Source organism: Phycodurus eques, chromosome 6 (genome assembly GCF_024500275.1).
Source record: "Phycodurus eques isolate BA_2022a chromosome 6, UOR_Pequ_1.1, whole genome shotgun sequence".
NCBI classification, from domain to species: domain Eukaryota; kingdom Metazoa; phylum Chordata; class Actinopteri; order Syngnathiformes; family Syngnathidae; genus Phycodurus; species Phycodurus eques.
The window spans coordinates 8,285,258-8,302,729 of NC_084530.1; the positions used below are offsets into that span (position 1 = coordinate 8,285,258).

The following is a 17,472-nucleotide window of genomic DNA, read 5'->3' on the forward strand; positions in this document are numbered from 1 at the left end:
CAGAGGATGCGTTATGTTTCGGAGCGCATATTATCATAATTTGCTCCAAATTAGTGATTCGCAGGCAGTGTGCCGTGAGAGAAAGATCAACAGGCAAGAAAATTTCCACTTTCATTTAATTTATCCAAGAAGTATTCTATACAACAAAATGATCAAATACATTTTGGTTCATCCATCCATACCAGTGACCTTTCATGACAAGCATAATTAAGCATATATAAATTATGTATAATTGACCTGTGTATCTTGCCAATCATACAACAAAATAGCAGTGGTCAACCAGGCAGATTTCACACTGAAAGTACATTTCAGTAAATTGAGACAAAATAATTTTTCACATGGTGTATATACTGTTTGTGACATTTTTTTTAAAGTAAAAGTGGTTCAAAGTTTGGGAAACACTACTCTCAATATGTTCTAGTCTACCACTGTGTTTACACATTTGCCGAGGTATCTGGAATATTAAGGCAACTCGTAGCTTGTTTGTTAGTATTTTGTTTGTCACGAAAATACGATATTACACATTTAATACACAAATGGGAGTTTATTAATTGTTTTATTATATTTTTTCAACAAGTAAACTGTCAGCTCTAACAAGCCAGGAAGCAGGTGTGACAGGAGTATACAACAGTCCTGTTATCAGTATTTAAAGGCCAAAACAACAACATAGTTGTGTTGCTGTGTTTGCACAGTACTGCAGATCTTTTGTCAGCCAACACCTTGTATATTCAAAAACTATCCATCAGAAGGAGAGGGGGGGGGGGGAAATAAAAATAAAAACAAAAGTACATTGTTGTTTCACTGCAGGTTGTGGATCATTTCCTCCTTGGCGATGAGATGTGTGGTCTTGTTGACCAGCGACATGAGGGAGTTGAGTTTGTGCGACCAGTCGTTGAGTAGATCGTTTGGATCTTTGGGCCTCTGGAAGTTGATGATTCCGGCCAGACGGTCCACCTTGGCGTAGATGGTCTTGTTCACAACGAGGCTGGAGAGAAACTCCTCAGATTCCTGAAAAATATATAATGTAAGAGTTTTCCTGACAGCATATTCAAATTTGGGAAGATGTGTTTATTTACAATTTAAATAAGGATAACATTTAGAATTATGTGTGCTAATGGAACTACCTGTGCTTGATCTCATATTGTGGTAATACAATTTGCATAGAAATGCATGAGTATTTAAAAAAACGGCAGGTGGACAACAGCCAACCATGTTGCTGGCACACATGGTTGCAGCCCCACCAGACACCCCTCCCCCATTAATCAATGCTTACATCAACAGAGAGGTCAAGGAGCCCAGCCATCCTCTTCATTGTTATTCTGGTGTAATATTTGGCCATTATTCTTATGTTCTGTATAGAAGAAAAGACATTTGTTAACAGACCTACATCAAAATCAAAGTTTATTTTCTGGTTATGCAATTGTAATTAATTTGCCATTGTATTCTCTTGAACATATGGGTTTCAAAAGTAGTGATGGGTACAGTGCCGTGAAAAAAGTATTGGCCCCGTCTCAAATTCTTAGATTTTTGCATAGTTTCCCCACTTTAATGTTTGAGATCATAAAATGTAGACAGACAAAATATACAAGTGAACTTAAAATGCGACGGGGCATATTTTGACAAGCGAGCAAACTGCAACGCCACATTCTGTTGTTACCGGTATTGAGCCTGTGCAAATGGTGATTTCATTTATTAAGGAAAAAAAACTATTCAGTTACCTCGCCCTTTGTGAAAAAGTAATTATTCCCCTTGTTAAATCAATAATTAATTTTGGCTAATCACAATTTTTGGTTAATTTTCACTGATCACACCAAAGCATGATTACCTCCAGACCTGTTCAATAAAGAAATCACTTGGACAGAATCTGTCCCGACAAAGTTGGACCTCGGACATCAGATCTAAAAAAGCTAAAACAAAATGACAAAAAGTAATTGACATCTATCAGTCTGGAAAGGGTTACAAAAGCCATTTCTGAAGCTTTAGGAATCCAGCGAACCATAAGAATAGTCATTACCCTCACATGGCGAAAACATGCAACAGTGGTGAACCTTCCCCGGAGTGGAACAAAGATTACCCCAAGAGAACAGCAATGACTCATCCAAGAGGCCACAAAAGAACTTAGGACAACGAAAGAACTGCAGGCCTCCCTTGCCTCGGGCCAAAAACAAGCACAATCTAAATGTTCATACAATCTATCGAAAAGGCAACACCTGAGCAACTAGAAACACCCATCAGTCACATGTTCCAATACTTTTGCTCACTTGAAAAGTGGTTTGGTTCAAACAAAAGGTGCTCTGTCCTGAGTTGTTAAACACATCTATATGTAAATACCATGAAATAAAAGCTACAATTCTGAACTTTTGTCGTATATTCATCTTTTGATCTGAACCCCAAATGTCTTCAGTGTACCACAAAAAGGGTTGCTGAAGTAGATCTGATGCATCTCTCTCAATACCAAAAAACATATACCGTTGGAGGTTTGTTTCAGCACTGTTAACATTCTAGGAAGTGGCCAAACTTATTTTTTCTTCCTTACAATGTTGTCCAGGAGCCAAAAATATGAAGCAAAGGAGTTATTTCATAAATATTGGAAGAATTCAATCTCATCGAATGGCAATGACCTATGAGGTCCCTCAGGGGTCCATTCTTGGACGCCTCCTGTTCAGTCTGTACATGCTACCCTCGGGTCAAATTCTTCAGAACCTTAAGGTTGACTATCATAGCTATGCAGATGACAAAAACTTATACAGCAGCTGAAATAAGAATTTAACTTGTCACCATTTTTCTCACTAAATATATTTCCAAAGGTGCTATTGACATGAAAATTACACCAGATGTTAGGAACAACCCAAGTAATACATACATACAAAGAAAGAAGAACTAATAAGTTCAGGAATGAAGTTGTGTGTAATGATGTGAAATGACACAGGGAAAAGTATTGAACACACCAACTGGTATTTATTTAATAATTTGTACAAAAACCTTTGTTTGCAAGGACAAGTTCAAGACGCTTCCTGTATGGAGAAACTAGTCGCATGCATTGCTCTGGTGTGATTTTGGATTATTCCGCCACACAAGCAGTCTTCAATGTCATGTACTGACCTGCAGTACCGTTTTGGCACCTGGATGGCGCTTTGCGCCCTCTCTCTCCCCTCCCCTCTCTGTTTCAGCTTCTCCTCAAGCCACGCCCCTATCTCCAATCAACCCTCATCACCACCTACATTTAAGCCTGCCTGTTCCCGGAAATCATCGCCAAAGTATAGCAGCATCTCCTAGTGGTACCACGGCCCACAGTACTCATGTAAGCTACTCAACTCCACGTTCCCAGTGTTCCTGACCCACGTCATTCCTGCCAGCCCCCTGTTCTGTCCACTGCCTGCCACCTGTCAACACATCCAGGACCACTTCCATAACCTTTGCTCAAACTGTTCATTTTACATCAACCTCCGCCTGCTCTTGGGTTCAGCTACTTCCCACACCTGACATTAAAATCTTGAAGGTTCCGTGGACCTCTTTTATGGACCTTGACTTTCAGTTATTTGCATAGATTTTTGATTGGATTCAAGTCAGGTGATTGGCTGGGCCATTCGTGCAGCTTTATTGTTTTTATTTGAAACCAATAGAGTTTCTTTGGCATTATGTTTTGGATCATTATCCTGATGAAATGTCCACCCTTGTTTCATTTTCATCATCCTCGTAGATGGCAGCAGATTTTTGTCAAGAATGTCTCAGTAGATTTGCCCATTCATCCTTCCTTCCGTAATGTGAAGCTTACCAGTTCCATTTGCTGAAAAGCAGTCCCACACCATCATGCTCCCACCTACGTAGATCAGCCGGTAAATTGAGAGCTTCGGCTTAGCTCCCTCTTCACCACAACGGACCGAAACAGCCGCATCACTGCAGACGCTGCAACCGAGCCGCCTGTCGATCTCCCGCTCCATTCTTCCCTCACTCATGAACAAGAGCCCAAGATACTCGAACTCCTCCACTTGGGGCAGGAGCTCGTCAGAGACTAGAGTATTCCTTATATTTGTCCATCAGTCTATCCTTGTACTCTTAATTTTCTCATTTCCCTCCCTCCTCTCAACTCGTGCGCGTGCTGTATAATTTTGGGTATTTGCCACCTCTCCTCAGCTCAGTGCAATGACCAATTGCGTGCATGCACCATGCACCTGCATTTCTGTGACCACTGTGGGTTTTTCTTTCATTAACAGAGGGATACAACAATTGTGTCCACATGTAAATAAATGAAAAAAAAAACATGGAACCTGCATGCCCATTACAATGTTCCACCGCTATGTCACGATATACAAGCAATTTTTTTATCATGTGTTTTTACAGAACATGGGAAAGTGAATTCAGTTTTACACCTTCAGTGTGGTATCACATTGCGTCTTTGATTACAATAATCATCTCTGTTGTTTTAGGTCAGTTTTACTGTAAACAAACTGGGAGTGACAAATAAACTGCTTAAAGCAAGCACGCTTTGTCACGTATTTGGAGAACTGTGCAAGCATGAGTGAGAACGGGTGCTAAGGAAGGAATACTTCAAAAAAAATTTGTAACATGTTTAACATCCCCTGCAAAAAACTCGGGCTCACTGAAGGCTAAGGGTTCATGTGTGGATTGCTAAAACCACTGTTGTCAATGTCACTTATTCAAGTTCTGGACTTACGTGTTCCACCACCCTATTCTTCAGATCCTTCCACCGCTTCTCCCCCTCCTCAGAGTACAAAAAAATATCTGTAGCGGGACTCCCGGGTGAGCCCTCTCGCAGCTCCTTCCCATAATCCTCAACCAGGGCAGCCCAGCGCATAAGTTCCATGGTGGTGAATTGCTTTAGGAGGTCCCTGGAGATTGATCACAATTAGTTTTCAGGGCACGTCACTCTTCCACATTTTATTACATCTTATTCTAAAATTGAATACATTTTCCCCCGAAATTTTACATACAACACTCTTTAATAACAACAACATGAAGTTTGAACGTTTTGCAAATTTATTTGGAAATAAAAAATAATCACCTTGTACATAAGTATTCATAGCCTTTGCGCTATACCACAGGTCTCAAACTAGTGGCCCGGGAGCCAGATCCGGCCCGCCACATCATTTTATGTGGCCCCGTGAAAGCAAATCAAAATTGCGAATTGTGTTCTGGTGTAATAACAGATACTTGCAAGCATTTTTTTGGTACCAATCCCCCTTTGAAAAGAGATGTAATAGTTGAAAAAAATTCTCTTATAGGCTTCTGATTTCAAAACTGGTTATTCATCAATGTGTTGTGTATACTGTATGTAATTATATGAGGTAATCTTTCATTTATATGGGTTCAGTCGTTCACAGTCGTAGAGGCCCCACCGGGGGAAGTCATAACTACGATGTGGCCCATGACAAAGATGAGTTTGACACCCATGCTCTATACTTTGTAATGTCTGCCTCAAGTCAAAATTGGTTTTGCCCAATCCCTCTTTTTAGCACCTCTCACTGCCCGTTTCAGATCCCTCCAGAGAAGTTTGGGTTCTGGCTTGACCACTCAAGAACATAGAGTTGTCCTGAAGCCACTCCTTTGATATCTAGGCTTTGTGCTTACGGTCTTCGTTTTACTCAGGAGTGGCTTCTGTCTTGCCACTCAACCCAACAGGCCTGATTTATTATTTCAGTAAATTCCTACATTTGATATTTTTGTTTAGTGGCTGACCGTGAGGTTTTTCTAATGTAAAGTAGGTGCTTTGGCTCAACAAAAGGTCTATTACTAATCATATGTGAATGAGCTCAGCTCATGCATAACGTTTATCTTTATGTTACTAGCAGCATTGCTGTATGCTTCCAGCCAGGTCCATAAATATTGGGACATGGACACACATTCTCATCTTTCTGGCTCTAAACACCACCACAATGGATTTGAAATGAAACAAACAGGATGTGGTTCAACTGGACGTTTCAATTTTAATTTGAGGGTATTTATAACCAAATCAGGTAAACGGTGTAAGAATTACAACAATTCGTGCATATGCCTTCCACGTTTTAAAGGCTATTATGAAGCGTAAAATGCGACAACGGAGACCCCGTACTGTTGAACAGCTGAAGCTGTACATCAAGCAAGAATGGGAAAGAATTCCACCGACAAAGCTTCAACAATTAGTGTCCTCAGTTCCCAAACATTTATTGAATGTTGTTAAAAGAAAAGGTGATGTAACACAGTGGTAAACATCACCCTGTCCCAGCTTTTTTGGAAGGTGTTGCAGCCATAAAATTCTAAATGAATGATTATTTGCTAAAAACAAAGTTTATCAGTTTGAACATTAAATATCTCGTCTCTGTAGAGTATTCAATTAAATATAGGTTGAACATGATTTGCAAATCATTGTATTCCGTTTTTATTTATGTTTAACACAATGTCCCAACTACATTGGAATTGGGGTTATAAATTATTTAAAAATCAGACTGATTTTCTGGATTTTTTTCCCTCATTTTGTCTCTCATAGCTGAGGTATACCTATGATGAAAATTACAGGCCTCCCTCATCTTTTTAAGCGGGAGAAGTTGCACAATTGGTGGCTGACAAAATACTTTTTTGCCCCATTGTAACAAAATGTGGAAAAAGTGAAGCTGTCCGAATACTTTCCGGATGCACTGCTGTAGTCAGGTCACTTACTTGTATTTGGGAATCTCTTCCAATTTTTTATCTGCACTGATTCTGTGTACGAGGTCAGACTGTTCATTATCGTATGGGGCGAGAATCACATATAGTACAACACTTTTCAGGGCCTGAAACACATTAAGTTTATGCACACATTCGTTCATGAGAATAAAATATCAATATGAAGAGCAGATACATTTAGTGTAGCATGAATGTACCTGCTGCCACTTGCTGCTGTCTTCCAAGATGCATGGGGTGTCATAAATGGCCCGATAGTGTTTGCAGATAGACAGGTAGGAGCCCTCATGCTGGTCCACCTGAATCATTAGGTTGTAGTACTTCAGCTTCAGTTCCTAAATTGTACATGGGAAAGATGGTTTTCAGTTAAACCATCCATGCATGCATTTTCTAGCACTTTTTTCCTCATTAGGGTCATGGTTGCACTAGAACCTATCCCAGCTGACTTTGGGCAATAGCAAAGAACACCCTGGAGTTTGCCATTAGTCAATCAGTTAAACCAGCCCTTCTTAAAGCATGCAAACAAAAACAACTATACTCGTTCTGTATACTGGACACAATACAGTGATGCCTTGATATCGTTTAATTTGTTACAAGTCGATCTTTACTCAAAATACTCTTCTCAGATCTTCTTTCCCTATTGAAATGAATGGAAATGCCATTAACGCGTTCCAGCCTCCCCATCTCCACTCCAGATATATACCGTATTTTCACAACCATAAGGCGTACTTAAAAGTCTTAAATTTTCTCCAAAATGGACGGGGCGCCTTATGTGTGCACAGAGTTCCAAAATCTGTAAATGTTGTGAGACTTTGATGAGAACTCCGCTTGACTGACTGGGAGCATTTCCTACTGACACGCTGCTTATATAGAGGAAAGGCGGACATGACTGAGGACAGCATGTAGACGTTAAAGGGGGAAGGGTGCGCGTGAAGGAGGACGCTAAAGGCACGCCCCCAGTAGGTATATAGCGACGGTATGTGCATTGTGCAAAACAACATCGGTTTGGCTAAGGACCCCCGAAAATGGCACCTACGAAGAGAAACGCTTACGAAGCACAGTTTAAACTGCAAGCTGTCAGTTACGTGGAGGAAGCAGCCGCGAGAGAATTCAAGATCAACGAATCCATGGTTCCCAAGTGGCGGAAGCAGGAAAACGAGCTTCGCCAAGTCAAGACAACGAAGCTGAGTTTTCGCGGAAACAAGGTGAGGTGGCCAACTCGAGCAATGGATTAATGAGCAAAGAACAGCCGGGAGAAGTGTCTCTACAGTCACCATTCGACTGAGGGCAATAACGCTTGCAGAAGAAATGAAAATCGAACATTTTCAAGCAGGTCCGTCTTGGTGCTTTCATTGTATGAAACGGCGCCATCTATCCATCCGGGCAAGGACTAACATGGCGCAGCAACTTCTGGGGGATTACAAGGAAAAGCTGGCCATCTTCCGCTCCTGCTAAAGTAAAAAGATTGCCGAAAAATACATCCAGCCCAACCACATTACCAACATGGAGGAGGTGCCACTCACTTTCGACATCCCAGTGAACCACACTGTAGAGAAGAAGGGGACCACCATGCTAGCGATACGCACAATGGGGCACAAGAAGTCGGCTTTTACTGTTGTGCTTGGTTGCCATGGTAATGGACAAAAACTGCCACCTATGGTGATTTTTAAGAGGAAGACGCAGCCTAAAGAAACGTTTCCAGCCGAAGTCATCGTTAAGGCCAATCAAAAGGGCTGGATGGACGAGGAGAAAATGAGAGAGTGGCTGAGTGAGGTGTACGTAAAGAGACCGGATGGTTTTTTCCACGCGTCACCGTCCCTGTTGATCTGTGACTCCATGCGTGGCCATCTCACAGCCGCTGTGAAAAAACTAAGACTGGGAGGCAACACCGGGCGAATTACGCCACCATATGTGAATGGATTGTGGATGCCTGGGCTAAGGTATCTCAGAATCAGAATCAGAATCAGAATCTGCTTTGACTGTTGTCCGAGCTTTCGCAAAGTCCGGCATAATTGCTCAACAGCCCCCTGGCAAAAAGACTGACTCAGACAATGACGAGCGGGAACCTGGCATGTTTGATGGAGAACTTGCCCAGCTGTTCATTTCGGATACAGAAGATGAGGACTTTGATGGATTTGTGCATGAGGATTGATCCCAAAAAAAAAAAAAAAAAACAAGTACTTTGTTAAATACTTCAATAAAGTACAACCGAACTCAGTTTTGCTCCTGCTGCCTTTTTAAAAACATTGTTTTCGCGTGCATGCATGCTACCGTATGTTTTAAGATAGCGTATGTTTTACCATGCCTGTGCGGTGCGCCTTATTTTGTTAAATACAGAACTAGACCCCGTAACTGAGACTGCACCTTTTAATTTTAATTTAAAAAAAAAACAACTTTTTTTTGTTAAGGAAAAATAGCACTCTATAATATTGTACTTTATAAAAACACAGGGTGATAAAATAATTAAATAGAATTCAAAGCAATAGACAGTTTGTGCCTCGTCCTCTACGTTTCATCCATCAGTATGCTGTGCCTTCTGATATGCCCACCATTAGGCACTACTGTATAGTACAGTCATGCAGACAAACGACGAAGAACAGACTTCTGCTGTTGTTCTACCACCACTCAGTAAGTTGGTGTAATATTAGTCATTTTTTGTCAAGGATGAAAAATATGCCTGTGAGTAATGTAATATCTGTCTATATGTTGTTCCAGAATATACGTTCAAATATCAGTTTTTTTAAAGGGTTCGAAAACCGCAACTGTCGATGCCAACCATTTCATTTGGTCGTTGTTTGTTAGCATTAAGCTAGCTGACATTCCTAAGGCAAAGCTGCGGATGTTTTACATACACAACTTGTAATTCTCTTTATTTTAAGCTTCGTGTGACCATTAGGTTTGGGCACTGAGAATCGAAAACCGATTGGAACCGGAACTAACGTTACGGTTCACCCGGAATCGTTAAAATTTAAACATTTTGGTTCCCAGTTTCGATGCCTAGTCCTCCAGCCCCGAATACAAGTGGTAAAAACCAACGAAGAAGAAGAATGCGCACGAAGACGTGTTTGTGGCCCAACGGCGGCGAACAAAAGTGTGCCTTAACTTTGTTAAAATTAATGACCAATCGCTTCAGTGCAACACTTGAATTAAGATTACATTTTGCATAGGAGGCTTTCATGATGTGTAGCGTCTGATGCGCTCTGAGCCTCAAGTCTACACTGCGCAGATTGACTGAGAGTCAACTCTCAGTCAATTGGGTGAGTGAAACAATAAAATGTCTATGCAAACACTGAGACAGCAACCAAGGTAAACGGTTTGTTGCACTTTTGCCCTGATGGCTATTAGCATTTATTTTAGTCTTCAAACCAATGTAGAGCTGATGACAGAAAATAAAAAGCTGAACATTGAGCTAAATCTTCACCATAGCAACTGTACATCACAATGAATTGGGACAAAATTCGCATACCATAATTTCTCGTGTATAATGCACACCCATGTATAATACGCACCACTAAAGTTGACCTCAAAATTCTGGAAAACCCTTCTACCCATGTATAGTGAATTTTTCCAATGCATGATTTTGCTTCTACCCATATGATGAAAACATTAAGTATCTGTATTTTGTTAGGTTTTTCAAAGAAGTTAAGCATTTTATTTGAACAAGTAATCCTTGTTTAAAATTTACTTGCTCTTATTTTGAAAATGCAAAGCCCTACTTTTATTTAGTAATTTAGAAAACACACAGTTGTGCTCATGTTTGATTACCCAAGCAGAATTTGTAAGATGGGTATAATTCTTTAAAGAAAACATGAAGGACCAGGCGAAACATTTAATTTTATTTCAATGGGATTCAAATTAAACGGTTAAGCATTTCAGAAAAGCATTATTAAACAAAACATAACCATAAAGAAATTAATGATGGTTGTTGTTCATTAATCAGTTATATTAAATATATATTCCAAAAATTCTGCCAGGCTATGTAGACTTATGCGCATAACTGTACATATATGCAGTCATACACCCCCCCCCCCCCCCCCCGTCATATTGGAATGAAAGTGGCTCCACCTTTTTTATAACCACTAGTTGGCGGTGGCATTTTGGAATGAAAGTGTACAGCTTTTTCATAACCACTAGATGGCGGCATACATTTATAAAATGTGAACGTTTTTTTCCATTTGCCACTATACCCATGTATAATGTGCCCTATTGACTTTTGACAATATTTTTTGGGGGAAGAAATTGCATTATACATGAGAAACTACGGTAAACATCTCAGTATCACAAACACTAAACTTGTGCCTCGTCGGTGGGTAGGGAAAGGAATCAGCGTTTTATAACATTTGGTTCCATGCATTAAAAAAAATAAAAATATCACTGGTGCCGCGTTAAGTTACTTTATGTGCCAAAATGCTGAGTTCCGGTGCATAGACTTAAAAATAAAAGGAAACAAGCTTAAAACAGGAAGTGAGGTTTAAACTTACACATAAGCCATTTGATGTGATAAAACAGTCCCAAATAATGATTTTAACGATGCTATATTTAACTTTTAGCTGAAACAATTAATGAATATTAAGTCAATTGGGTTAGTTCCACATACATTTCCTTTTAGTTCATAGGTTTGATATTGATACCGGTTCTAAAGAACCCAGAGTCAAATGTTCATTTAGTCTATGGTGCTGGCTGCTAAGAAAATGGATGTGCATAACTTGGACAACCTTTGTTTAAACCATGCAAACCTTTTTGACCCAGAATGAATTGAGTTGACCGTCACTAAGTTTGCGCTCGCAAATGAAAGCAAAAATAAGGCCGAATGACTGCTCGTATCTTGAAAAACCCCTAAGTCCAGTCACTCGCATCTCAAGGTACCACTGTACTACATTGTTAAATCCCTAATTGTGTCAGTGTCTTACCTCACTGCCCTCCTCTTGGAAGAATTTGGTGTTTATCTTCTTGCTAATGATCTGTGTGCGAATGTAATCCTTGACAGCAACGCAAAGTCTCATCTGTTCCAATATGAACTCCACCTTTTCTTTTTTCTCCATCGAGCCATAAGTTTCCACCTAAGATCATTTAAAAAAAATAAACACTGATCAGGCCCACAAATGGTTCATTATTTTGTTTCAGGTGGACCAAAAGACATTCAGCAACAACTAACAACTACTAAGCACAATCCTGTTATTAGACACTAACCTGTAGCTCCTGAAGAATCGAAGCTGCCTCTTTTACGTCTCCACTTTGTTCCTTGATATTAGCCAAGGTCTTTGTGAGCCTGGCACGCTCAATCTCGACATAGATCTGCAAAGAAGAGTGTGTGTGTGTGTGTTTCAAAACTTATCAAAAAGAAGCAATGCCAACATTTTCCCACGATGACGCAATACCATTTGAGGAATTAAAAATAACAATGCAGTGGAAACTCCATAATAGTAACTTAAATTTTGACTGACCAAAATACATTTTTAGGAAAAATATGCCTTTAAATATCACAAATATTGGACAACCAACTATGAGTGTAAAGGTGTGACATCAGGATATCACGTAAACCATCAGTGCGTCTCATATCACCTAATTTCAGCCAGAATGAAAGGATTAGCTGCCTGTGTTTTACCCTTTGCGACGCTCACACAAAGAACTATGGTGATAAAAGAAGAAAAAGATGAGACGAGCCTATCTGGAAGTTACCATGAAGAAAACAGGTTGTTTTCAAGCAGAAAGCCCCCCTAAAATAGGCCCAAGGACACCACTGATAGAGGTAATTTGCATCTTTCCGTGTTGTGAGGCAGTGACATACACTTCCAGGGCCTTTTTTTAAAACAAAATAAAATAATAATAATACCTGACCTATATATTCAAAAGAATAAAATGAGTTTGAAATGACAATGTGTTTTGGGGTCATGGGTATATTTAGGTTTTAATCTATTAATATCAGCAATTACAAACATTTTCAGGTGGCCCTCATACTCAGGAATTTTCGCTATTCACATCAGGGGTTGGTCCCTAACCCCGTTCAATAACTAGAATTTGCTGTGCATTGTTTTGAAAAGTTTAGTTGACACTTTCACGTGCCTCTTATTTAGTGGAATATGATACAAATGATTATTTGGCACATGGCAAACCTTTCCAGCAGTCACCGTGCGAAGAGTGTCAATGAGCCGCAGCTTGATGGTCAAATCAGTCACAGAATCGACGTACTTGTAACATTCTTGCACCATTTTTGCAACAGCCTAATGAGAGACAGTGTAACACATTAGGGGTTTAGCAATAAATGTTTGATAAACATTGAGAGAGCACTAAAAAATGTTTAAGTATATTTTAGAAAACAGTATTGAACAAAATTTGTATTGAACGGCTTGACTGGTAGAAAGGGACTTGGATGGAAAACTCATGTCTGGCCTGTTTCAGCTGACTCCTCCTTTTGGAAAGTAGCATAATGTTTTCGTTCAGGGCATCCCAGTCTTTTGCTGCATAACACATCTGGACCACAGCCACAAGGATTCTGGACGTGGACACCATGTCAGATGCCTTTGCAAAATATAAAAAATATATACATATTTTATTATACATGTACAATTATACAGTGCCATGAAAAGGTATTGGCCCCCTTTTCAAATTATTATGTTTTTATAGTTTCTCCACTTTAATCAGATTTTTTTTTTCAGATTAGCAAACAAATGAAAATAATATCAGACAAATATAACCCAAGTGAACTTAAAATTCCATTTTAAAATGATTTCATTTATTAAGGAAAAAAATATTTATTTTCTTGCTGGCCGAGTCCTTCTCAATAGGTTTTAGTAGTCTTTGTGCGTTTTCCCACAGGTTTTTGTGAAAAGGACAACTTCAAATTACCGTGCACTTCTATCCCTGTCCATCCAATATTTACATTTGTGTATTGTACCTCCAAAACAGTATTATTGCTGCAGCAATAATATATGCTCACTATCACAAAACTGTCCACTGAGAAATTGTCTGTTAAATAATTAACCAGTATTTATCGTCATACTTTTTATTTATATCATTAAAAATTGGATACTAATTGGATCGATGGAACCATGAATTCTGCTTTTTAACAGAAAATCGTGAAGGAGAATGTTCAGCCATCAGTTTGTGACCTCAAGCTGAAGCGCACTTGGGTTCTGCAGCAGGATAATGATCCAAAACACACCAGAAAGTCATGTCTAAATAGTCCAAAAAAATGAAAGTTGCGGAGTGGCCTGGTTAAAAGTCCGGACTTGAAGCTGACTGAAATGCAGTGGCCAGTCATGCTTGAAAACCCTCCATTTTTGCTGAATTCAAACAATTCTGCAGGGGAGAGTGGGCCAAAATACCTCCACAGAGATGTTAAAGACTCACTACCAGTTGTAGAAAACACTTTATTTCAGTTGTTGCTGCTGAGGATGGCCTAAGAAATTATAAGGTTTAGGGGGCCATTACTTTTTCACACAGGGTTAGGGTTAGTTAAAGTTAAACTTTCATAGATTATAGATTCAGGGCCCACAATTTAAACAATGTCAAGTATTTATTTGTTTATTTTTACATAATTTGGGCTTCCAGCTCATAAAACCCACGAAATTAGGAACTCAAAACATTAGAATACTGTGAAGTAAATGGTGATTTAACATTTACTTCTCAGTTTGTCCATCCATCCATGCATTTTCTACCGCTTATCAGAGGTCGGGTCGTGGGGGCAGTAGCTTGAGCAGGGACGCCCAGACTTCCCTCTCCCCAGCCACTTCATCCAGCCGAAAGACATAGTCTCTCCAGCGTGCCCTGGCTCGTCCCGGGGGTCTCCTCCCGGTGGGACCCCATACTCCCGAAGCACCCCCACAGGACTCCCCGAGGGACACGGTCGAACACCTTATCCAAGTCCACAAAACACATGTAGACTGGTTGGGCGAACTCCCATGCACCCTCGAGGACCCTGCCGAGGGTGTAGAGCTGGTCCACTGTTCCACGGCAAGGACGAAAACCACACTGCTCCTCCTGAATCTGAGATTCGACTTCCCGACGGACCCTCCTCTCCAGCACCGCTGAATAGACCTTATCAGGGAGGCTGAGGAGTATGATCCCCCTGTAGTCGTAACACACCCTCCGTCCCCCTTCTTTAAAAGGGGGGCCATAACCCCAGTCTGCCAATCCAGAGACACTGTCCCCGATGTACACGCGATGTTGCAGAGGCGTGTCAACCAAGACAGCCCCACAACATCGAGAGTCTTTAGGAACTCCGGGCGAATCTCATCCATCCCCGGGGCCTTGCCGAAGAACTTTTCAATCACCTCGGTGAACTCAACCCCAGAGATAGGAGAGTCCGCTTCACAGAACCCAGACTCACAACGTCCCGAGGCGAGGTCATCAGTTTTTGTAGAAAAAAACAACACAAAAATAAATTAGGGTCACATCAAAATATGGTACTTTAAAAACGATGTTAATCTTCAATACTTGGTTGGGTATCCTTTGCTTTAATCACTGCCTCGATGTACCGTGGCATTGCCTGGGAGTTAACGAAGTCCAGATTTCCTTGATGCTTGCTGTCATTTCTTCTTTGTTTTAAGGTCTGGTGTCCCTCATCTTCAACTTGATAATACCCCATAGATCCTCAATATGGTTTAGATCCGGCGAGTTGGTAGACTGTGGCAGTGACCTTGCATTTAAGAAAGCAGAGTTTACCAACACCTGCACTGGACATTGCACCCCAAATCATGACTGACTGGATATTTCACACTGTACCTCAAGCAGCTTGGGTTCTGTTCTTCACCAGTCTTCCTCCAAACCCTTGAACCTTGATTCCCAAATAAAAGGCACACTTTACTTTAATCGGAAAAGAGGGCCTTGGACCACTGGCCAACAGTCCAGTCCTTCTTCTCATTGGCCCTGTTGAGACGCTTACTACTTAGGCTCAAGCTCAAAAGTGGCTTGAGCCAAGGAACCTGATAGTTGTAGCCAATCTCCCGGATGCGTCTGAATGCGGTGGTTTTTGAATATGTGACTCCTGCCTCATTCCACTCTCTGGATCTTTGCTATATTCTTGAATCTTCTCATTTTGATAATCTGCTGAAGCTCACGTTCATTTCTTTTGCTGGTACATCATCTCCTGCCACATTTTGTCCTTCCACTCAACTTTCCATTGATATGCTTGGACACAGCACTCTGTGAACAGCCATCATCCTTAGCTATTAACTTTTGTGGCTTACCCATCCTATAGAGGGTATCAATGATGGTCTTCTGGCCAGTTGTCAGGTCTGCAGTCTTCCCCATATTGAACTCAACTGAGACAATTGAACCAAACTGAAGCAATTTAATGACACCTGGGGTAACCTGTGAAGGTGCTTTGACTTTAGTAGATGATTAGTGTGTGACACTCATTTAAAAACATTTATGGCCTGATTTATTCACAGTATTTTAATTTTTTTAATTCCTGATTTCGTGGCTTTTATGAGCTGGTAGCCCAAATTATGTAAAAATAAATACTTGAAATTGTGGACCCTGAATCTATAATCTATGAATGTTTCACTTTTTGAATAGAATTATAGAAAAACCTTTCCATGATATTCTATTTTTTTGGAAAGGGTCTGTGTGTGCGCGCGTGCACACACACGCACACACACACAAAGCAGCTGAAATAAGTATTTAACACATTTTTCTCACTTAATACACTTTCAAATGAAATGTATGTGTGTGTGTATATATATATACACACACACACACAGCAGCTGAAATAAGTATTTAACACGTCATTTTTCTCACTTAATACACTTTCAAATGAAATGTATGTATATATATATATATATATATATATATATATATATATATATACACACACACGCACATTATAATATTCTAAATGCTATTCAGCAGATTATTAATTTAACAATAAGACCTACCGTTCTAGTTTGCTTCTCTAATGACAACAAGCTCTCAACTGCCTCTTGCAGCTTGCCATCCTGATGAAGAAAATGCATAGATTTTAGATCACACTCTTACACATTATTAGCATTTGCCACACGTAGAAGCAATAGTACACCATAAACTTTTATTCAAGTAAATTAAGATTGTTGCTCATGTGTCGAGCACTACATGGACACGAAGCCTGGTAGCATGCTAGCAGGCTTCATTGCAAACAAACTCACTGAAGGCACAATGAAAGGCGCTGGACGATTCGTGGAAGTTCGACATTTTAGTAACTACAAGCTGTTTGTTTCAATGTATTTGTATCACTTAGTAAATGTGTATTTTTCAGGAGTGTAAAATTAGCTTAAATGCTAGAAAACTCGTTAGGCTACCTAACACCATGACTCAGCCGGAGGTGGCCTCTTTCACAGCCGCTTACTTTAGCCATTTTCTCGCATTCCGGGAGACGTTGGTCTACAGTTGAGCTGTAGTCGATCTCCATCTTTACAATCTTTCCATCGGATCTTTCGGATCGTTCTTCGGTCACGTTTGCCATGTCTGCGATGTCCAGGTAACAAAAATGTACAATGTATGGACTGCTCCACTCAACACAAACGCAGGCTAGGACTAGTATTTTTCTTGTCAAACAACGTAACGGGAATGGACCAATCAGTTACGAGCGTCTTAAAGGTATTCAGCGCGCCTGAAGGACCCACTTGGGTGCCTGTTAACACGCCTTCTGTAATATAGTCATCAATGGAAAATGTTGTCCTCATCCTCAATGTGCATTCTTCAGTGTCAGAATTAAAACGAAAGTACATTTGTGTGCGTCTGTTAAAGTTTTTCCACAACAGATATCAATCTGACTAATAGATGGAGACTAAAGTACAGTAAAACATTTTAGATTTTTTTCTTCAACTTTCCCCCCCC

General features: G+C 40.2%; 1 protein-coding gene across 1 annotated transcript; it reads right to left on the reverse strand.

Annotated features, from left to right (window-relative positions):
* Positions 1–539: 539 nt before the first annotated feature.
* psmd12 (proteasome 26S subunit, non-ATPase 12) lies at positions 540–17,202 on the reverse strand. The gene is made up of 11 exons (XM_061680284.1): positions 16,982–17,202; positions 16,536–16,595; positions 13,048–13,176; positions 12,771–12,878; positions 11,848–11,952; positions 11,568–11,717; positions 6,858–6,992; positions 6,655–6,767; positions 4,676–4,850; positions 1,274–1,351; positions 540–1,008 (listed from the first exon to the last, which is right to left on the reverse strand). Exons 1-11 carry the CDS (start codon positions 17,096–17,098, stop codon positions 799–801), a joined length of 1,380 nt encoding a protein of 459 aa, XP_061536268.1. The 5' UTR covers positions 17,099–17,202; the 3' UTR covers positions 540–798.
* Between the last annotated feature and the right edge of the window lie 270 nt (positions 17,203–17,472).